Genomic DNA, 23,921 nt, shown 5'->3' with positions numbered 1-23,921 from the left:
ATGCAGCTCAATATCAAAAAAAAAAAACCCAATCAAAAAATGGTCAGAAGACCTAAATAGACATTTCTGCAAAGAATACATACAGATGGCCAACAAACACATGAAAAGATGCTCAACATCACTAATTATTAGAGAAATGAAAATCAAAACTACGAGGTATCACCTCACACGGGTCAGAATGGCCATCATCAAAAATCTACAAACAGGGCTTCCCTGGTGGCACAGTGGTTGAGAGTCTGCCTGCCGATGCAGGGGACACGGGTTCGTGCCCCGGTCTGGGAAGATCCCACATGCTGCAGAGCGGCTGGGCCCGTGAGCCATGGCTGCTGAGCCTGTGCGTCCAGAGCCTGTGCTCTGCAACGGGAGAGGCCACCACAGTGAGAGGCCAGCGTACCGCAAAAAAAAAAAAAAAAAATCTACAAACAATAAATGCTGGAGAGGGTGTGGAGAAAAGGGAACCTTCTTACACTGTGGGTGGGAATGTAAATTGATACAGCTGCTATGGAAAACAGTGTGGAGGTTCCTTAAAAAACTAAAAATAGAGATACCATATGATACAGCAATCCCACTACTGGGCATATACCCAGAGAAAACCGTAATTCAAAAAGACACATGCACCCCAATGTTCATAGCAGCACTATTTACAATAGCCAAGACATGGAAGCAGCCTAGATATCCATCAACAGAGGAATCGATGAAGAAGATATGGTCTGTATCTACAGTATACCCATTTTGGATTGATGTATTTATTCACAGGTCTGTTGTTTGTCTCTTAGCACCACTAGAGGGCAAACTCCTTGAAGACTGTCTCTGTCTACAGTCTTGGTATGTAGGAGGTGTCAGTACATGAATATTAAATGAATGCATAGAATCAAAACTGTATGGCAGTTACTGAAAAGGTTAAATTTAGAATTACCATATGATCCAGGAGTTCCACTCCTAGGTATATACCCCAAAGAATTAAAAGAGGGACTCAAATAGATACCTGTATACCAGTGTTCGTTGGCAGCATTATTCACAGTAGCTGATAGGTGGAAAGAAACAAGTGTCTGTCGACAAATGAATGGATAAACAAAATATTGTATATATAAGTGTCTGTCAACAAATGGATGGATAAACAAAATATTGGAGGTACCATGGAATATCATTCAGCCGTAAAAAGGCATGAAGTTCTGATACATGTTACAACACGAGTCTTGCAAACATGATGCTAAGTGAAATAAACCAGACCCATAAGGACAAATACTGTATGATTCCACCTGTGTGAAATTTTGAGAATAGGCCAATATACAGAGGTAGAAAGTAAATTACAGGTTCCCAGAGGCTGGGGGAAGAGGAGAATGGGCACAGGTTGTTGGGGGGTGATGAAACAGTTTTATAAGTAGTGGTGATGGTTGCACCACGCTGTTAATGTACTTCATACTGCCGAACTGTACGTGTAACAATGGCTAAAATGGCAAACTTTATGTTATAGGTATCGTATCACAATAAAAAAATTTTGGAAAATTTAACAAAAATGATGATTCACCCTGTTTGCTTTCCCACACATCATTCATTGCAGGGGAATTTTTTTTCTTGTGCTTGGACACCCTAGACAGTTAGCGGAACGTGTAGGTTGTGCCTCTGGTCCAGCCCAGGAGGCCATGGCTGCCTTTCCTGTTGGTGCTGGAGGGAGGCTTCCAGGGAGGGGACGCAGTGCCTCGGGAGCAGGTTGGTCACGACTTCCCCAGATCTCGGTGCCAGCCCAAGGCCCCTGCTGGCTTTCCTGGTCACCTGAGCTAGCCATCAACCTGAGCATCAATTCATCAGTGTCATCTTCACCCCGCAGGCCTGAGCGCCTTCTCTCTGCCGCTGGGTCCATGTCATCCAGAGGCTCCAGGCATCCCTAAGTGCTTTGGACAAACACAGTTGAACTCATGCAGCCAAGTGCCGGCTGAGCCAGGGGCTGCTTGGAGAGTGACTCACAGTGAGGGGGCGGGAAAAGGACAGAGGTGCCAGGGAGACTTTCTCTCCTGAGGGCTTTGAATCCCCACTCTAGCTTGGGAGCCAGCCCAAGGTCTCCCGCCAGGCAGGCTGATGCAATCTGGACGGACTCTACAGCCCAAAGAAACATGACCTGCTTCCTTTTCTTCTTCCCCATGACGGCTAGCTTTCTGCCTTATATGAGTCATCTCACTCTGTCTTAGTTTGCTTGGGCTGCTGTGATAAAATGCTGCAGATCTGCTGGTTTAAACAACAGAAATGAGTTTTCTCACAGTTCTGGAGGCTGGGAAGTCCAAGATCTAGCTGTCAGCTGATTCAGTTCCTGGTGAGGGCCCTTTCTGGCTTGTAGTCTGACCACCACCCAGCGGCTCACCGTGGCGGCCACTTTCTGGGCACCTTTGGTCTGCCTGCCAGGCTGGGCTCCATGCCCCTTACAGGAGGCACCTGCTCAAAGTGTACATTGGGCCAAGGAGTCGTCTGCTTAGAGCCCTCCAGGGGCTCCCCCATTTGGTCAGATTCCCTGCGCTTCGGAGCATGTGGCTTTGGCAACACACGGGTCAGCACGTGGGGGAAGAGGCCCACGTCTGGACGGACTGTGGGAACCAGGGTCCCGCAGGCACTGCCTCGGTTAACTCCTGTAGTTTTCCACAAACCTGTGGGTTTCACTCACCCAGCCCAGTGCTCCTACTAATAGCGTTTAGTGAATGGAGTCTTTCAAAAAGTGGCTGAAACACTCATTGTTTTCCCCTCTCCAAAGAGAAGGAAAAAATGTAAAACCTAGGAAAACTATACTGTAAAGAACGTTTTAGCCACCAGCCAAAGAGATTTAAGGCTGGAAAATTCAACCTGTTTTAGTTTTAGAAAAATATTTTTCTTTAACTTGATTTCCAAGAGGGTTTAGGGGGAAAAAAATCTACCATCTGGATGGATTCCATTTTCCTGGGTTGGAATTAGTAATGCAATTTGCAGGGTCGGCAGTGATTCCGAAGAGCAGGGCTCTGAGAAATCAGGGCGTTAAGCATCCTCCGAGGATACTTGATGATTCTCCAAATGAAAAGCACCTCCTATGTGAGATGTGATTAGTGAAATTCGTCTATTGTGATGTCAGAGCGTTTTACCTGGTCCAGTGGTGCAGTCTGAGTTGATGGGGCGGCGTTTCTGGAAGTTAGCGTCAGGCTGATCACACACGTGTGGTGCAGGGACTGGTCCTCACCAGAGGCTGATGACGGTTCTCAGACAGGAGCATGTGAAGATGCCATTTCTGCTGCTTCCCTGCAAGGTCTTCCTTGGGGGTCACTGTGTCCACTGGGGCTCATGCCATTGCAGTGACCCCAGAAAAAAGGCACCTGTTGGCTGCTATACTCGCAGAGTCCAGGGTATAGCTGGCTTCAGGGGTGGGTGTGTGGGACCTGGTCTCTCTCATCTCTCGGTTTCACCTCACCTTCATCCCCACACGTTGGCTTCCTTCACCAGCTCTCGTGATAGCAGGAGGAGCCCTGGCCTCCATTCTTCCAGGTTCCATTGCTTCCAGAAAGAGCTTCTCTTCACCAGTAGCTGACTCGTGTGTCCCAGTGGCAGCTCTGATCGGACCCATCCAGATCACGGGTCCATCCTGAAGCATCCCCGTTGGCCATGATGTTATGCAGTTCGGCCAGTCCTGGGTCCCAGGCTCATCCTAAAGCTGGGCTGGAGGTTGACATTAGCCATGAACCACTTGGACTGATTCTGGGGGAAGAGGGCTCCCCAGAGGGAAACTGGGGCTGTTTCTAGGAGTGGGGGCATGCTGACCAGCAGGCACAGCAAATGTCTGTACACCTGAGCTCTTACGTCTTTGCAGTCCATCCCCTGCTCCCTTCAAACGGCCCTGCTCGAGCCACCCTTCCTTCTCTTCTGAATCCTCGCAGCAACCGTATGAAGGGCTGTTAGGTGTCAGGAAGCTTGAGTGTGAACCCCAGCCCTGCACGCTTTCTCAGGTGCAGCCGTGTCCTCTCCTGAACCTCAGTGTCCCCATCTGTCACATGAGAGGGACGGTGTTTTCTTCCCAGGGGCGTCACGAGGGTCAGTGAGTATGTGGAGCCCAGAGTCTGGAAGGCGGGAGGGCTCAGGAAGTGGAGGCTCGTCGTTCAGTGCATTTGTCCGATGGGAAAACTATGTCATTGTGTCATTGTCCAAGGCCCCACAGCCAGCTAGTAGCTGAGCTGGGATTTGAGCCCAGCCTGTCTCATCCCGAGCCAAGTGCCTGCTCGTTCTGCAGCCTGGCCTCTTCCGTTGACCTTCCTGTTTGTGGAGGGTTTCTCCTGGTACAGCTCACCTCTGCAGGCACCTGGGGTCAGTGCATAAACGCTGTTGCACATCTTCAGTGTACCAGGCACTAAGCTAGACCCTGAGCAGACAAGGCAGAACGAACATTCAGAGCAGTCATTTGATGGGGTGAACCGGGCAGCCCCGAGGGTGGAGGACGGATGCTTCGTGCCCTAGGGGTGACCTCTCCAAGAGAGGAAACCGTGTGAGCTGTGTCTGCCCAGAGGAACTGGGGCTGGACAGGCAGTGAGGGGAAGGATGTGGATGCCTTGCCACTTTAGTGGGGCGTATGGAAAGCTTGATTAGCTGATCGGTGTTCCTTGAGTGGAGTTTGCCCAGTGGGTTTGGTCATCATTAAATTGTTGACTCTTGCTAACTATGGCCTGTAATCTCCTTGTTTCCAGCGTGGAATAATCTATTGGCTATTTGGTGGTGCCGTCAGGAATCTCGGAGGCCCAGCACGTGTAACTAAATGGCTTCAGCCACTCCAGGTATGGCACGTACCTCCATAGATATCATCTATGGAGAGACTTAAAAATTCACAGTAGTTAGGAGTGTGTGTGTGTGTTTGCAGAAAAAGAAAATAAAACAGAGAATTAGTGCCAGCCAGAACTTCGTTTGAAAGGAGAATTTAAGACTACTTTTTAAAATTGCACTGAGTCTGTCATATTGTCATCACATTAGCTGTCACCAGACTGAATTTTTACAATTATCTCCAACTCACCGCTCCCTTTCTCGCCGACATTCTTAATGATCTGAGAGGTAAGCAATTAGAGCAGCCGTCTGACTAGCTGATTCCCTTCTAACACCCAGTAAACTCCAGGAGCAGAAATACACGGGGATGTTTGCGATGACTGAGAGGGGCCACAGGAGCAACGTGAGAAGGATCCAGATGGAAGCTGCCTTTGACCTCTCTGCACAGGTGAGGATTCTGCCCGTTGGCGGTTCTAGGCAGCGGACCTGTACACAACGGACTCTCCTTTCTCCCGAGTCCACCTTCCCCCCTGCTGTGTGTGCTCTCAGGCGAGAGGGTGCTCAGATTCAGAAGAAACGCCTAAGTGCTTTAGTGGACATAGGCTCAGCCTTCCTGAGTCTAACACCAGCCAACACTTACACAGCACCTACTGTGGGACGGGCACTGCTCCAAGCCCGTTATGTCCACTCATTAACCTAATGCTTTGGAAAAACTCGGTGGGAACGGGACCTAATCCATTCTGTGGTCCTTCTTAACAGTAGCAGGTAAATGGGTGGAAGAGCGGTCTCTGTCGGCGTCTTCCATCGCACCGGGTGTGATGTGTGTGGCAGGAGGACGCTGTGTGTGCTGGGGCCTCCTTCTGGGAGCCAGGTCCTCGGTGCTGGCGTGATGCAATGTCTGTACCTGTGACCTGCACACAAATCCGCATGGCAACCGAAATAAAATTTCACAGCACAGGGGCTTCCCTGGTGGGGCTATGGTTAAGAATCCGCCTGCCAATGCAGGGGACACGGGATCGAGCCCTGGTCAGGGAAGGTCCCACATGCTGCGGAGTCACTAAGCCCGTGCACCACGACTACTGAGCCTGTGCTCTAGAGCCCACGAGCCACAACTACTGAGCCCACGTGCCACAACTACTGAAGCCTGCGTGCCTAGAGCCCGTGCTCCGCAACAAAAGAAGCCACTGCAGTGAGGAGCCCACGCACCACAACGAAGAGTAGCCCCCTCTCACCGCAACTAGAGAAAGCCCGCGTGCAGCCACAAAGACCTGATGCAGCCAAAAATAATAAATAAATTCATTCATTCATTAAAAAAAAAACAACAGTAAAATTTCACAAAACAAACTGACTTTATTATATGGGGTGAACTCCAAAATGTTGGTAAGACCCTCTAACTTGACATCTCTCCACAAATGGGTCACAGCAAAAACCGTGCTCTGTAAATCCCACCCCCGTCCCCATCTCTTTAGCTCCTATTCTCAACACCCTGGCGGGTGTTGCCTCATACATGTGCGTGTGGTGACTCAGTCTTCATTTTGGATGAGGTTGTCCTTTGCTTTTGTTGTTGTTGTTCTTTTCTCTTTTCTTCCCTCATTTTAAAAAAGTTTTTTTTATTGGAGTAGAGTTGCTTTACAATGTTGCATTAGTTTCTACTGTACAGCAAAGTGAATCAGCTATACGTACACATATATCCCCTCTTTTTTGTATTTCCTTCCCGTTTAGGTCATCACAGAGCATTGAGCCAAGTTCCCTGTGCTATACAGTAGGTTCTCATTAGTTATCTATTTTATACATAGTATCAATAGTGTACATATTTCCATCCCAATCTCCCAATTCACCCCACCTCCCCCCTTTCCCCTTGGTATCTATACACTTGTTCTCTATGTCTCTGTCTCTATTTCTGCTTGTAAATAAGATCGCCTGTACCAGTTTTTTCAGATTCTGCATATTTGGAATCTGGAGTTTTGTTCCCAGGATTTTTCTGACCCAAGAATGCTAGATGGAGGTGGTCAGCACTTAGAATGACAGATGCAGGTGAGGATTTTTTTTTTTTTTTTTCCGGTATGCAGGCCTCTCACTGTTGTGGCCTCTCCTGTTACGGAGCACAGGCTCCGGACGCGCAGGCTCAGCGGCCATGGCTCATGGGCCCAGCTGCTCCACGGCATGTGGGATCTTCCCGGACCGGGGTACGAACCTGTGTCCCCTGCATCGGCAGGAGGACTCTCAACCACTGTGCCACCAGGGAAGCCCCAGGTGAGGGTTTTGTTGGAGGATGTCCTGCCTTTCCTCTGTCCTGATGCTAGTTCTCTACAGCAGCCAGTGATGTCCAAGGTCATAGTAAGAACCAGAATAAGGACTGCCACTTTCTGAATGCTCCCTCTGTGCCAGGTCTGTGTCACTCTCTCTGTATAGTATAGTATACCACACTCCGTCACAGCAACAATCCCATGAACGTGGTAATAAGCCACTTCTGTGCATTGAGCACGTGTGCTAAGTGCCAGGCTAAGCACTCTGCATGCAACATTGTGTTAAATGTTCTATAATGTTAGAGGAAGATATCCTTGTCCCCATTTTACAGGTGGAGAAACTGAGGCTCACAGAGGTTAGGAAACTGACTTATGGCTATGCTGTTAACGAGAGAATCTCAGGTTCAAGGGGGATTGTCCTTAACAACTTAGCTTTCCTGATGGGACACTGACCAAACGTCTTTGGGGTTTTGGCTGCCCCATTTTTTCTCCCGAAACCGTGGTATTGAGGTCACCTTGCTGTCATCAAAGGGAAAAAAATCCCACTCACAATTCTTATTTATTTGTTTCTTCTTACAATTATTATTATTGTTTTTTTGTACAGAAATCATTTCCCTGTGTTAGTCCCATTTTCCCCAAACAGCATAAATGATTTAGCTCCCTGCTGCGCTATGGCAGCTGCCACTCTCGGCAGGGGAGTTGCAAAGTTGAAATCGTAATGATGAGAAGACACTGGTGAACGTGCTGCTTCCCGAGGGATGGAAGAAGCCCATCATAAGCTCAGGCCACTGAGGGTTGGCTTGGCAGGGAATGGCTTTCTCCTTCATTGGTTTCTGTGTTTTCCTCTTCATTTCCCTTTTTAAATGTTAGAGCATATCAAATGAGCCCTCTCTCCCTCCAGGGCAGTTTCAATCTCTTACATTTTTTGGTTGGGCATTCCTGTGGGTTGGTTGTTTTATTTTTATTTTTGGATGATGGATTGAGTAGCGGCATGGAGAGTTTCGAGGTAAGAGAGAGTTTTATTTTTACAGTTGAGGCAAAATCGCAAAAATAAATGAGGCTAAGAGCTCTCTGGCCAAGGCCGTCTCTTTGAGTGCTTGCAGGACCGACCGTTTTGTTGGCCTTCAACAGTTAAAATAGGAACCGACACACATGGCGTGCATTATTTAGATCCAGCTTTTTAAAAAAAATTTATTGGAGTATAGTTGATTTACAATGTGTTAGTTTCAGGTGTACAGCTAAGTGAATAAGTTATACATATACGTAGGTCCACTCTTTTTTTTTTTTAGATTCTTTTCCTATATAGGCCATTACAGAGTATTGCACAGGAGTTCCCTGTGCAATACAGCAGGTTCTTATTGGTTATCTATTTTATATATAGTAGTGTGTAGGGGACTGACATAGATCCAGCTTTAATGCCAGAGTTTTGGCTGAGGCAGACTTTCCACATCAAGTATTTTTGCCAGAAGTGACAAGTTTCCTTTCCCAGATCAGGTGCTGATGGGAACAGATGCCCTCTGTCCCGTCCCTGCCCCACCAGAGCTTTCCTGCCAGGCCAACCTTTCTCTGTTACTTCCCTTCCCACCCTAAGGTGTCAGCATCCCCTCAGCACGTGAGTTTTGTTGTTTGTTACTGCACCCACCAGACTCACAATAACTCCTTTCTTTAAGAAGTCCTGGCTGGCCTGATAAGACAAGGGCAGCGGCCTCCAGAGACTTAAACAGAGCTTGTCCATTTCTGTTTCTGAAAAGCCCTCGCCTGTGTTAAAAGTTTCTCTGTGCACATACGTGTCAGGGAATGTTTCCTTGGGCTCCAAGACTGTATTTCTTTGCCAGAGGGAAAGCGCAGCCTGTATACTTAAAAATCTGAAATCTGAGATGATCTTTACATGATCAATAGCTTGTCGGTTTGGTTCGGCCACATCTTCGATATTGTCAGCTTTGATTAAGTTTGCTGTTCTGCCTTTTCACCATTCCACCCTCCCTCCCCTGCTCCCCACCCACCCCGGACTCTCCGACCTGTCCCAGGTACCTGGTATCCAGAGCTGGCAGTTATGGTCCGTCTCTCCTTAACACGAGGTTGAAGGTATCCCAGGTGGTAAGCAGAATGAGGGAGGACCCAGAAGTGAATGGGGGCGTTTCCATGGTGATCCTTTTCTAGCTCCTGGAGAGGAAGAAAAAGAAGGCAGAGTCTTGAGCAGAGTGAAAACAAAAAAGTACATTTTTCCCCCTGCTTATTCTTAACCAGTACTAACTTCGGACTGTTTTGAGCTGGAATCCTTGGTCATATCATGGAGATGAGCTAGATGGCATGTTCTAAGATTCTTTCCCTGATAAGATAGAGAATTGTTGACAAATGCTTTTCAGTTTAAGGGCTTATCCATATGAGCTTTTGAGGGAACCTTTTATTATTATATTCATTGATGAGGAAAATGGAGAGGCAGGTTCTGAAACAATCATCCCAAGGCTTAAATGAGGTATTTCTTTTTATAAAAATCAAAATTGTCTGGGCTGAGATTCTAATCAATGGTAGGAATGGGTCACGGTTGCCTAGTAGTCTTGTTTGCGTCCCAGTGTGCACATTTAACCTTTGGTTAGTTAGCGGCCATTTAAACAACAGACCCATACCTTAAAGGTAAGCACCTTTAAGACCCAGGAGACAGTGGAAGGCATGAGGAACCAAGCGATTGGTCCAGAAGGGGCAATGCCCAGTAGACAAAATGAAATACATAGACATGGACTCATCGAACTAGGGGCCCCAGATCATTGGATGTTCCATCCTTTCTTGTGAATCTCAAAGGTGGAGTGTTTGGGGGCAAGGGGCGTGTGCAGAGCTGAATACATATCAGCAGGGCTTTTAGGGGTTTGGTGCTGGATTATTTAGAAGTCAGAAACTCAGTGTGGAGTAGTCTAGAGAGGAAGAAGCACAATGAAGAAAGCCTTTATACATTAAAGCCATAGGCTCAGACAAATAGTACACATGCCCGTGCAACATTACACAGAAGAGAGACCGGGAAGAAGTGAATGAACAACTTTCATCCATTGACAGGTGGCAACGTATTTTCCTGATTGGAATAGTCATTGACAAAGCACTTTAATTTCCAGTCATTTTCAGCGTTAAGGTGGAGGTGAACCGTGCACACTGCCGTGGTAGCATGGTGGTGTTGAGCTCACGAGGTTGAATTAGGCGACTTTGGGTCGTCTGCGCCTTTTCTGTGAAATCACCTGAGTGGGTGCCGCTACACGGCATGGATCTGCTTCACAGTGTTCATTGCACTGAACCCAGGAGTTGTAACGAGCCATAAGAAAGAAAACTCTGTTGCTTTGCTGTTTCTGTGTAGGAGTTTGTAATCGACACACCCTGCGAAAATGCTGAGGAGATGTACATTGGAAACGCTATGTACGGGAATTATGCAGCAGTCTTTGCCCAGCTCATCATAAACGGAAGATCTCAAGGTTTGTTACCGACACAGAAACCTAGGATATTTCCCTTTACTAGTACTATTCTCCCGTGAGTACTTTACACAGAAAACCCACCTCAGAGGGCTGTTTCTACCTTGTAAAAGAATTCAGCACTAACGTTATCTCCTAAATATACATGATGAGACGATTTATCATTACATTCAACATTAGACACTATAATGGGCAGTGCACAGTCATAGAACAAAATGAATTTCAAGATCAACATAATTGTACACTGTCCCAGGAAATGAGCAAAGCTTTGATTATATCTTTAGAGACCTTAGTGTCTCTTCACCTTCCTTAGGGCCCCACTGTTTCATCGTTCCTGTCCACGATGAAAATGGAAGCAGGTACCCACGAGTGACAGCTATTGATATGATGTATAAAGGTGAGTCCCCAGGTGACCCCTCTCCCACCCTTCTTTGCGCTTCCTGCCTGTTCCCTACCCCACCCAGTGAGAATCTAACCTAACTCACGAAAGCAGTGAAGGCAGAGAAGACTCTGATTTTGAAGCCTGATTAGTCTTCTGTGTATGGCAGTTAGAGAAGGTTGCAGACTGCCGTTTATGAACACGCATTGGTCCCATTTCTCCCAGCCTCTCCTGTTTACTAGTCATGAGGCAGCTCTGTCCCCAGCTGTTTCATCTCCTCTCTCCTTCTTGGACTTGTGGGCCCTCAGAGGGCAGGTTGATGTTCTCTCTTTCATGGCCCCGAGCCACCAGCCTCTGTGGGTCCTAAGGATTGCCTCCGTGGACTAGTTTGCTAGGGCTGTTGTACTCACACTGAGTGGCTTAAACAACAGAAATGTATTGACTCACAACTGTGGAGGCTACGAGTCCGAGGTCAAGGTGTCAGGGGAGTTGGTTCCTTCTGAGGGCTGGGATGGGGAGGGTATTCTCCAGACCTCTCTCCTTGGCTTGTAGGTGGCCATCTTCATGTTCACACGGCGTTCTCCCTGTGTGCTTGTCTGTGTCCAATTTCCTCTTTTTATAAGGACGCCGGTCATTTGAATGAGGGCCCACAAATGCCCTCATTTTAACTTGATCGCCTTTGTACAGACCCTTTCTCGAAATAAGGTTACATTCACAGGTATTAGGGGTCAGGACTGCAACATATGAATCTTGGGGGAGACACAATGCAACCCAGAATGCTTGGTGAGAGCAGGCCATGCCTGTGGGCTCCACTGGTTGTCCCCAGCCAAGTGAAGCCAAAAACGCAGGTGGGGGGGCTTCCCTGCTGGCGCAGTGGTTGGGAGTCCACCTGCCGATGCAGGGGACACGGGCTCGTGCCCCGGTCCGGGAAGATCCCACATGCCGCGGAGTGGCTGGGCCCGTGAGCTATGGCCGCTGAGCCTGCGCGTCCGGAGCCTGTGCTCCGCAACGGGAGAGGCCACAGCAGTGAGAGGCCCGCGTACCGCAAAAAAAAAAAAAAAAAAAAAAAAAAACCCCAAAAACCAAAACCCCCCGAAAAAAACGCAGATGGGGGGAGAAGGGAAAAAAGAGAGAAGAAAGAGCAGAAGAGAAGGGGGAGGAGACGATCCTCTGGAGGATGGGGCTAAGCTCACCCTGGCCCCGTAGGGATATTGACCACCGTGTGCCTGCAGGAATGGGCTGCAAGTGCTTTAGGTGACTGAGGCCCTGATCCCTTGAAAACACCTGGCGTGTCAAGTGCTGTTGAGAGTAGAGGGGTCACCCAGCCCTCATGAACTGGTGCCAGACATTCATGACACTGGCAAACCCAGAAAGTCTGAGCTGGTTTCCTTGTAAGCTTGTAAGTACCACTGTGACCTTGTCAAGGGGTGATGTTCTAAATAAGACCTGCACTAAAAAAAGATCTTTTCTCCCAGAGTAAGTCTCCCTAAGTGTGAGATGAACAAAAAATCGACCCCAGATTCCGACAGGTGTTCTGAGGAAATGGGTCTGGCAGATTTTAAGAAACTTCTTGGGAGGTGGTCACCCTACCCACCCACTGCTGTTTCTCTGGCCGTTTCCCAATGTCTTCTGGGCATTTGCTGTCACAAATTCACCCCGTGTTCTGGGGAGGAAGCGCTGAGAAGTGGGAGGAATTTGAGTTCTGTGTTCACTGGTGGGCGTAAGGGGCTTTCCTCCTTCTCTGTGTTCAGTCTGATGTTCTTTCAGTTGCCCAGAATTCTCCCTTTTCTAGTCACAGCAACTGCTCAGGTGGGAAGCTGTGTCCCCGCCAGACCCCACCCCCCAGCTGGCCTCAGAGCAGGTGGGCTGCCCAGAGGGTCTAGCATTTTCTCCTCTATTCTTGGTAGGGAGGAGGGGGCTGGAGAAGCAGGCACCACTCTTCATGGAAACAAGCAAACAGCATCCCCACCCCAAATAAGAAAGCAGCAACAATTCTGGAAGTGAGATAAAGGGCCTTGCGTTTTAGCAGCGACAGACCTGGGAAGTGGCCTGGACAGTATTTCTGATGCACATAAACTTGCCCCCTACAGCTCCGTTTCCCGTCTGCTCTCTCTAGGTCTGCATGGTGTTGATACCAGGATTCTGAGATATGACAAGGTTCGGAGACCAAGGGAGAACCTGTTGGAGAAGTGAGTAGTTGTTTCCTTAACTCGGACTTACTGTGCATGTGAGCTCTTTGCCCTCCTTCCCAGGCCTGGTTCCTGGGTCTCATGGGCTGTACATCCAGAGTGTCTTCTCATAACCTCTCCTACAATTTTACTGACAATTAATTGAGAAATGTAGGTAAGCAAATCAAAAAAAATTTTTAATTATCCCAAATGCTATCACCCAGACACAATGTTTGTTATACTTTCATATATAACACTTTAGACTTTTCTCTATGAGGTTATATCTAAAGAGAGAGAGAGATGTTTGATTTTCACTGAATGAGGTCCACTTAGAAATTCTATTTTTTATAACTTAAAACTTTTTATAAACTCTGTTTAACATTATATGTCCAATGTTTCTGTGCAACAATAAATACACATAGGCATTATCATTTTTATTTTTATTTATTTATTTTATTTTTGGCTGTGTTGGGTCTTCGTTGCTGCACACAGGCTTTCTCTAGTTAGGGCGAGCGGGGGCTACTCTTCATTGCGGTGCGCGGGCTTCTCATTGTGGTGGCTTCTCTTGTTGTGGAGCACGGGCTCTAGGCATGCAGGCTTCAGTAGTTGTGGCACACGGGCTCAGTAGTTGTGGCTCGCGGGCTCTAGAGTGCAGGCTCGGTAGTTGTGGCGCACAGGCTTTGTTGCTCCGCGGCTGTTGCTCCGCGGCATGAGGGATCTTCCCGGACCAGGGATAGAACCCGTGACCCCTTCATTGGCAGGTGGATTCTTAACCACTGCGCCACCAGGAAGCCCCTATCATTTTTAATATTGCCATAATAGACTGTTAAATGATCTATAAGTTATGTATCAATCCCTTATTGTCGGTATTTAGGTTATTTCCTTAAACATTTTTTTTGGCTATCATAAAATAATTAGTGTTACTGCCTCCTTTGTGGATGACAGCAGATAAGGTGCCATCCTTCAGCTTCAGAGACTGTTCTAACCAGTACTGATTGGGTAGATAATATCAGAGGTGCTTAGTGTCATTTCCCAGTATCCCTCAGTGAGGTCAGATGGGTGAAAGAGCGAGGTGAAGGTTGCTTCTACAAGTGCATTCCAGGGATGGAGCCCCAGGGGTTCACTATGCTCTTTGCAGAGGCTAAGAAACACCAATTAACTTTACTTTTCTCAGCAGCATTTCATGTATCCAATAAAAATCCTGAACTACAGTGATATTTAAATTTGTGAAGAAGCAAGCCATCAGGCTTGCTGCTTGCTTTCCTATAGATTTTCCTTTAACGCTTTACTCCTTTTTACTTTTTATTTTTAATTAATTTTTATTGGAATATAGTTGATTTACAACGTTGTGTTAGTTTCAGGTGTACAGCAAAGTGAATCAGTTATACATATACATATATCCACTCTTTTAGATTCTGTTCCCATATAGGTCATTACAGAGTATTCAGTAGAGTTTCCTGCACTATACAGTAGGTTCTTATTAGTTATGTATTTTATGTATAATAGTGTGTATATGTCACTCCCAGTCTCCCAGTTTATCCCACTCCTCCCTTTCGGCCCTGGTAACCATAAGTTTGTTTTCTACATCTGTAACTCTATTTCTGTTTTGTAGATAGGTTCATTTGTACCATTTTTTAAGATTCCACATATAAGTGATATCATATGATATTTGTCTTTGTCTGACTTACTTAATTCAGTATGACAACCTCTAGGTCCATCCATGTCGCTGCAAATGGCATTATTTCATTCTTTTTTATGGCTGAGTAATATCCCATTGCATATATGTACCACATCTTCTTTATCCATTCCTCTGTTGATGGACATTTGGGTTGCCTCCATGTCCTGGCTATTGTAAATAGTGCTGCAATGAACACTGGGGTAACTTTACTCCTTTTTACTGCCTGCAAGTTCTTGCCAGTAAATAAATGTCACAGATGCCAAAAGTTTAAGGAAGATATGGTGGAAACAAACTTAAAATGGACCAAATTCTGGTTGACATTTTTCCCTCTGTGAATTGGTAAGAAATGAAATAGAAACAACAAAAGCATCTTTGTAGTTGTCCTGGTGGGTGATGAAGGCCCCAGGCCTCCTCAGGAATGACCAGTGCCCATGCCAGCAAATCATAGGACCACCAGCCTTCCCCAGAGGTGCCTGTACCTTTCCTGGTGACTAATCAGCATCACTCCACTCTCGGAGATGGGGAAGAGGGAAGGAAAGCCACAGATTTGGAGTTCTCCACTTTTTACCCATACTAATAGGATCTTAGTGGACTGGACAGTCCTCAGCCAGAACCTGGACCCACTGGCTTAGCAATGCACTAGGGATTAGAAAGTCAGATTCAACCAGAAAGAAAAATGATAGGGAGCTACACGGTCTGTAGAAAATATGAGAATATATAGAATATTCTTTGGTAAGCAAGATTTGATTTAAAAGCCATTCCATTGGTATTTAAGCTGCACCCCAAATACTACAGAACAGTAGAGGCAACACACTTTGGGGGTGTTGGTTTATCATTTGATCAAAAAGGGGTCTGTAAGCAGATGTACAGATTCAATGAAATTCCTGTCAAAATCCCAGCTGCCTTTTTTTTTTTGAAAAAAGTGAGAAACTGGTTCTAAAATTCATATGGAAATGCAAGAGACTCAGACTACCCAAAACAATCTTTTTTTTTATTAGTTTCTGCTTTATAACAAAGTGAATCAGTTATACATATACATCTGTTCCCATATCCCTTCCCTCCTGCGTCTCCCTCCCTCCCACCCTCCCTATCCCACCCCTCCAGGCGGTCACAAAGCACGAGCTGATCTCCCTACGCTATGCAGCTGCTTCCCACTAGGAGAACAAAGTAGGAGGACTCACATCCCTGATTTGAAAAATTACTACAAATCTACAGTTATCAAGATAGTGTGGCATTGGCATAAGGCTAGATGTATGGACAATGGAAGAGATAGAGGATCTAGAGATAAATCCTTGCACTTACGGTCAATTGATATTCAACAAGGGTGACAAGATAATTTAATGGGGACAAATCGTCTTCTCAACAAATGGTGCTGGCACAGCTGGATATCATAAGCATGAAGTTGGACCTTTACCTCATATGATATACAAAAATTAACACAAGATGGATCACAGGTCTAAATGTAAGAGCTAAAAGTATAAAACCCATAAAAGAAAACATAGGTGTGCTGGGGCTTCCCTGGTGGTCCAGCGGTTAAGACTCCACACTCCCACTGCAGGGGGCCCAGGTTCGATCCCTGGTCAGGGAACTAGATCCCTCATGCCTCAACTAAGAGTCCACATGCCACAACTAAGACCCAGGCAGCCAAATAAATAAATATTTTAAAAAAAGAAGACATAGCTATAAATCTTTGTGACCTTGTTTAGGCAATGATTTCTTAGGCGTGACACCAAAAGCACAAGGAACCAAAGAAAAAATAGAAAAATTGGACATCACCAAAATCAAAAAACTTGTGCAGCAAAGGACACTATGAAGAAAGTGAAAAGACAATCCACAGAGTGGGAGAAAATATTTGCAAATCTTATATATCATAAGAACCTAGTATCCAGACTGTAAAAGGAACTATATTACAGCTCAACAGTAAGAAGACAAATGACCCAATTAAAAATGGGCAAGGGCTTCCCTGGTGGCGCAGTGGTTGAGAGTCTGCCTGCCGATGTGGGGGACGTGGGTTCGTGCCCCAGTCCGGGAGGATCCCACATGCCATGGAGCAGCTCGGCCTGTGAGCCATGGCCACTGAGCCTGTGCATCTGGAGCCTGTGCTCCTCAACGGGAGAGACCACAACAGTGAGAGGCCCCCGTACCGCAAAAAAAAAAAAAAAAAAAAAAAGGGCAAAAATATGAATAGACACTTATCCAAAGAAGATATTGAAATGGATAATAAGCACATGAAAAGATGTTCAACATCACTGTCGTTAAGGAAATGCCAGTGAAAACCACAGTGAAGTACCACTTTGCGCTCCCTTCATGACTGCAATAAAAGAAACCGATGATAACGAGTGTTGGTGAGGATGAGGAGAAACTGGAGCCCTCATCCATTGCTGGTGGGGATGTAAACTGGTGTTGTCAACTTGGAGAAGAATTTGGCCGTTCTTCAAAAGTTTAACGTCTTCATAGGACCTAGCAATTCTACTCCTAGGTCTTTACAAAGACGTTGTCTACAAGAGAATTGAAAATATATATCCACACAAAAACCTGTGTACAAATGTTCATAACAGTTATTCATAATAGCCAAAGAAAGTGGAAACAGCACAAATATCCATCAACTGATGAATGGATAAACAACATACGGTATATCCATACAATGGAACATCATCTGGCCATAAAAAGAAATGAAGTATCGATACATGTTACAACATGCGTGAACCTTGAAAACAGTGTGTCAAGTGAAAGAAGCCAGACACAAAGGCCACACTTTGTATGCTACTACTTATGTGAAATGTCCAGAATAGACAAATCCATAGAGTTAGAAAGTAGATTAATGGTTGCCGGGCTCTGGAGTGTAGGGAGTATGGGACAGGACTGCTATGGAAGGGGTTTCTTTTTGGGGTGACGAAATGCTTTGAAATCGAATAGTGGTCATGGTTGTACAACTTCGTGAATATACTAAAAACCGCTGAACTGTACACTTTAAAAAGGTGAAGTTTATGGCAAATGATTTGTATCTCAACAACAAAAAAGTAGATTGATGTGCCGTCTTTACACCCAGGCTCTGGTGTTGGTTTGATGATGGTGGTCCTCATGCCCCTCTTTGTCAGAGTCCACTGCTGAGTTGCAGGATAGTAGTGGCGGGAAATCTGCTCTTACTTTCCATGAGTTGAGCCTTTCTCAGCATCTCCTGGGGAGGCACTTGTCCTGCTCCCCACACTGCTGGACAGGAGGAGGATCCAGGATGGGGAACCCTGTGCGACTTCCCTGGGTGTGCTCGTGGGAGCCACCTGACCTCATTTCTAGGCGCCATGTTCTTCTCTTACATTAACCCCATCTCTCTTTCCCACCTGCCTCTCCCCCACCGCAGGTGTGGTTCTGTGGCTCCAGATGGGCAGTACCACTCCCCCATTAAGGACAAGAGTGTGAGATTCGGGGCCTCCCTGGTGGCGCAGTGGTTGAGAGTCCGCCTGCCGATGCAGGGGATACGGGTTCGTGCCCCGGTCTGGGAGGATCCCATATGCCGCGGAGCGGCTGGGCCCGTGAGCCATGGCCGCTGGGCCTGCGCATCCGGGGCCTGTGCTCCGCAACGGGAGAGGCCACAACAGTGAGAGGCCCGCATACCGCAAAAAGAAAAAAAAAAAGAGTGTGAGATTCAATGCGATGTTGGCAGTGCTGACCCCTTCGAGACTGGCTGTGACTTTCCAAACTACAGGCTCTATGGAGGTCACTGACTGATGTTAACTTCCCTCGCTGTTTATTCTCTGCACGTTCCAGGGGTAGGTAACAATGTCAGGAGTGGAGCTGCTTGAGCCATGGTTGCTGCAAGGTGGCCGGGGTTGCTGATTAGATGCTAGTGAGTGCCAGTTGGCGCCGCACAGAGGACCTTTCTGCAGCCTTCTCACCATGGGGTCCCATCTCCCTGCACCCCAGATGTGTGCTACTGATTACGGTGGGTGGAACATAGGTGGTGCGGCAACAGGGCCACTAAAGATGGTCCTGGGAGAATTGGTTGTTCAGAGCAAACACATCTTCTGGAAAAGCAGCTAAGAGCTGACTCGTGGATAAGGGCATGCGTGCCTTGGCTGAATTCACTGGGGAGCACTGATGCTCGCGCGGCTGTTCGGCGTGTGACAGTCACCATCACAGGCAAGAGTTCATGAGGCCAGACCTCCAGAAGCCAACTCTGCCTCCCATTTCCTCCCGCCCCCTCCTCTGTCTTGGTTTGGAAAAAGCAGCCAGGAGAGAAGAGCTCTGGAAGGCTGCCTGCTCCTCAAGGCACTGCACTGTCTGTTTTCTGGTCCCTCCCTGTCTCTTTGTAACTCTTAAGCTCCACTGAGCTTGGGAAAGCTGGAAGGAGAATTAACATACCCGTGAATATCCATCTGTGGCTTGAACCCAGATTCTCCATCAAGAAGGAATAAGTTTCATTCACCTGACTCCAGGCCTGACATCAGTGTGCAGCCACCTGAAAAGCAGGAAAATCCTTCCTTTCTCCCTTCTGCCGGGTCTGCACTGCTCACAGGAAGCCTGCCTGACCGAGCTCTCTCACGTGGTGCCCTTCCCGTCAGTGGGTGCAGCTGTGACCCTCAGCCCTGAGCCAGTGACCATCTGCCCGCCCGTGGGCGCTGCTTTTTGTGCTTGTTTTCGGTGGCTCTTCAAACTGAGTGGGGTGCGTATTCAGTTCTGAAGACCCAGGTCCAGAATGGCTCAGCAGGTCTCAGCTGAACCGGCTGAGTCAGTGAGGCCCCAAGAGAGCCTCAGGATGCAGGCCCAGGGGTGAGGCCAAGGCACTGGCACAGCGGCAAAGTACGGAGGAAAATACTTCTTACAAATCTGTGATAGACACTGTTTCAGCCATTTTCCAGACTCCAGAAGGAGGCAAGAGGAGAGAAAGCAGACGAGCCCAGAATTGCACTGCAGAGAAGATGGGACAGAAATCTGATCGGGGTTCTGTGCAGCGGGGACAGCCGTATCTGCACAATAGCCCCTCTGATCACAGCAGCCTCAGGGCCCCTCTGAGGAGAGCGCTGGTGAATATTAAAACCACATGCTGGTTCGTGGCTCTAAAGGTGCCGTAGAAACCCTGTGCTGTTACGTTTTGGAGTGGGTGATGTCGTGTGAAGGATGTCCACACTGCCAGGGACTGGTCCGCCCATTCAGGCCAGTGGTGGAGTCCTGGGGGGGCAGGCGTAGGGTGGTGTAGATGGGGCATGGGGGGGCCTTCTGGGAGAGACTTGATTTTTAAGTATCAGTAGATCTGGAGCAGTGGAGGTGGGGAGAGAGGACACAGAGTGGCTGATTTTTAAAAGGCACCCCTTCTCCATTTTCCTGAGCATTATCAAGTGGCCAGCCCCTGCCAACTCCGGAGCGTCTGGAGAGGAGGGCACATTTGGATCAATTCCTTTTTGGGCATCTGACACACACATTTCGTTCCTGGCAATGTACAGGCCTTATCACGATCGTGGGCTCTGAAATCAGAGAACCCTGGGCTCAAACCTCAGCCTGGTTGTGACCAGCCATGGGGGCGTGGGCCGATCAGTAGCCTTCTTTAAGCCTCAGTTTCTTCATTTGTAAAATGGGCCTTCTGATAATGGTGAGGCCTGGGTGAGGATGTGAGTGCGGGGCTGGCACAGAGCAAGGGCTCCGTCGCTCAGAGCTGTTGCTGATGTGATGGCAGCTCCTGCTGCTGTTACTGGGGAGATAGGCGTTGGCTGTGGGAAAGGAATAAATGGGCTTTTCCATGAAACAAATGCCTGGAGTCCTGGCCTCCAGGCAGCCAGGCGATCTGAGACGTTTTGCAGAGGTGCGTGGTGTCCCCTGGATTCCTGAGTATCTGAAGCAAAACACAATGGTTGTGAGTCGGCACCTGCCCTGTTTGGGAGGCAGGTTTGCCCGGTGACCAGGAGACCCCTCACAGAGCTGGACGGGCCTCAGACCCACGTGGTCCAGATACGGCCGAAGTGTCTTCCCTGACGGACCCTGGCCGCTGTGATCCTGGCCGCTGTGATCTCATCGCGAGCATCTCTGGCGAGGATGATCTCACCAGCTCTCTTGGCAGCTCCCTCCCCTCCTACAGCTTAAACACAGGACAGATGCTTTCTCAGCTGAAACCTGAGAAGGTCCTGCTTTTTCTGTGCTCGCTGATGAGTGGAAAACGGATCCCTTTCTCCAAAGGGCATTCCTCCTGTGTTAGAAAACTGTCACCATGGCTCCCCACGGTGACGTTTGCTCAAGGCCAGCACGCCTGGTCATTTTAAACTCTGCCCAGATGTGGTATTTTTCCCCCATGGTTATCTCTCATTTTCATAACGTTTCTCAATATCTTCAGATTTTCTCTTAAAGTCTTGCTGTAATAGCCATGCTTTCGTTTATGCCCCAAATGCCATGTCTGATTAAATGATGAGCAGAGACAAAAGGAAAAGGAAACTAAGGCATTTGGCAGGAGTTGGGGGGGGGTGCGCATTGAGAGAACTCTGCAGCCGAAGTTGGGGTGGGGGGGGTGCTGGGAAGCCTTTTCTGAAGGAGGAAGGAAGCTGGGGAGAGTCACGGTAGGTTTGGAGGCAGAAGCAGAGGAAGTGTGAAATGTACACGAGGTCTAGCCCAGAGTTTTGGGTCAATTTTGCATGGAAATAATATTCTAGCATAAGGCAAGCTGGTGCCCACTTTCAAAAGAGTCTCCCTAATCCTTTAAGTAGGTGTTACTCCGTAGCCGGGTCCCACCCTCAGGGTTTTGGACGCAGCAGCTCTGGGGCACAGCCAGAGAATCTGCATTTCTACCCAGTGATACTGAGGTTACCGGTCCAGGACCGCCCTTGGAGAACCACTGCACAGAACAGACGGATGCAGTTCTAAATTCCTGGCCCCATCCCAGCCACCCTGTCACCCTCTGTGGCCTCACAGTGCCTCCAGGATCAAGGCACATTCTCTTCCAGTTTCCAATGCCTTCCACGACCGACTTCTCACCCCGCCCACCTCGTGCGGCGGTGCCACCTGGCGAACCCGTCCCCACCTTTCGCCTGGTTAGTTTCCCGGATGTTTCAGAGCACCGGTACATGTACCTCCTTCAGAAAGGTCACAGTCCGCAAGAGGTCCCTCTGTCATGTTCCAAGGCTCTGCACTCCCCTTGCAGCGTTTATTGTGGTTATAACCGACTCACGGTGTGATAGCTGTCTCCCCTGCAAGCCTAAAAGCTCCACGCTGCCAGGGGCCCTGCCGGCCTCGTTCGCCGCCACGTATTCAGCCTCCCACACAATGCTGGGCACAGAGTAGGTGCACAGCAAATAGGACCTGAAAGAATGGATGAAGAATGAATCAGAATTCACATAGAAAGCACCTGGGTTAGTTCTTAGCGGAGATAAATTCTCAGTATGTGTCCCAACCCCTCAGCCTGTCGCCAGGGTGACTGGGACGGATGTTGCCGCATCTTCCTTCTAACTCTCTGTGGCTCTTCCGCCCAGAACAAGGTGTCTTCTTTCGTCCTTCCTGTTTGTCCTGTCCCTGGCACTACGCTTCGTGTCTGCTTCGTATGTACGTGCCGGCTTACGGCGCCAGGATGGGGCACTGCGTTGGCGCCCGTTTTGCAGTTAGGGATGAGGCCCTGGTGGTCAGGGAGTCACCCGGGGTGGGTGGGCACCTCGCACAGGGTGTCAGCGACACGCAGGGGCCATACTGCAGGGTCTGCGTGTTGAGTACAAGTCAGGAGTCCTGGACTGCCTCTCCGGTTCTGGATCCAGGGATCGCTGAGACCACGCCCACCCTGCCGGCTGCTGGGAAGCACCGTTTCTGTGGAGAAAGCTACGGCTTCTCTCGTTTCTCTGAGTGAAATGATCAGCTGGCCCTTGTTTGCCTCGCCTGCTTTTGGCAACTCTGCCGTGTGCTTGGTGAGGTCACAGTTAAAGCGGGGCCCAGATCCCCGCTGGGGTTGGGTGGTCGGCCAGGAGAGCCTGGGGGACCGCAGGCTGAGTCTTTGGGCCTCCCCAGCCAAGGGGACACCCTGCAGAGCACAGATGCTGGAGGCGTCAAGTGTCTTTGCTCTGTCAGGGTGAGACCACCACTCCTAACGGCGGGCAGGGAGGAGACCCCATGGTCATGGCCCCCCCGGGTGGGCTCAGGGTCTGCTGCCACTGGGGTGTAGTGGGCCTGGGGCTTCACTTCAGTTTCTCTGAGCTTTAGTTTTCTCAGTGCGTGAAATGAGGCCAAAAAAAAAAAAACTCCATCTGATGGAAACCTTGTGAAAATTCCATGAGTTAATTCGTCTCTTCACCATCACCACCACCACCAAGACTGTTACAAGAAAATAATACTTATTGAGCCTTTATTATAAGCCATGCCTGTCATAAGTGCTGTACAGGTGTTAACTCATTTCTCCTCGCACAACTCTGAGAGGGTTCCATCGGTACCCTCACTTCACATATGGGGAAACTGAGGCAGAGGAGGTAAAGGAATTTGCCTGAGGTGGGCACTGACTATGCTTCCTTGGACTTTGGTGGTCCTTGTTACGGTAGTAGATGGTCCCGTGTTTGGAAGGATGGTCCCACCATGTTGAGTAGATGAGATTGACATGTAGATATTATTAAAAGATACTGTAGAATTAAGGGGGAATAGGGGCAGCCCGATAGAGTGCCTGAATACCTGGGAGCCGTAGATGCTTGGTCACAGGTATGAGCTACTGAGTTAGCTGAGTTACAGCTCTGGGTCATGGCAGGCCACCAGCAGGCCGCTGAGTCCTTGCGTTAGGAAGAACCTCACCACAGGCATTATCCAGGACTGCAGCTGCCGGGAGCCGTGCCTGTCCTCATAGCCTTGTCCCAGTGCCCAGCGCTGAGCCGAGGGAAGGGAAGACGCCCCGTGTAAAGTTGCTGAGTTGAGAGGAGTGGGGTTGGCATGCCTGGAAGCAGTTGGAATGTTGTGCCTGTTCTAGACTCCGGAGTGAGGCCACTGAGAACATGGACTCTGGAATCAGCCTCTCTGGATTTGCATCCTGCCTCTGCATGGCCTTGGCAGGTTATTGAACCATCTCTACACCTCTAAAAATCATAACAGCACCCCTTTGTAGAGCTGTTGTAAAGCCTGAGGGAATTAATACCTGTAAGGGGCTTATACAGTAAGCAGTAAGTCCCCTACATATGAACGAGTTCCCGTTCCGAGACTGCGTTCATAAGTCCAATTTGTTCGTAAGTTCAACAAAGTGAGCCTACGTACCCAGCTAACTCTGTAATAGGTTTATAATACTTTTCACACAAATAATAC

General features: G+C 48.4%; 1 protein-coding gene across 1 annotated transcript in view; it reads left to right on the top strand.

Annotated features, from left to right (window-relative positions):
- ACOXL (acyl-CoA oxidase like) overlaps positions 1-23,921 on the top strand; it is a gene marked incomplete at its 3' end in the record, with an annotated part of 356,274 nt that overhangs the window by 42,640 nt on the left and 289,713 nt on the right. Inside the window, 7 exon segments of the mRNA XM_082643007.1 lie at positions 4,689-4,775; positions 5,108-5,206; positions 10,345-10,459; positions 10,770-10,853; positions 12,952-13,024; positions 18,040-18,094; positions 18,315-18,395. Of these exon segments, the coding sequence (XP_082499133.1) occupies positions 4,689-4,775; positions 5,108-5,206; positions 10,345-10,459; positions 10,770-10,853; positions 12,952-13,024; positions 18,040-18,094; positions 18,315-18,395 (594 nt within the window).

This window comes from Mesoplodon mirus (assembly GCF_964341445.2).
Source record: "Mesoplodon mirus genome assembly, chromosome: 14".
NCBI classification, from domain to species: Eukaryota; Metazoa; Chordata; class Mammalia; order Artiodactyla; family Ziphiidae; genus Mesoplodon; species Mesoplodon mirus.
This window is presented reverse-complemented; position numbering and strand designations above follow the sequence as displayed.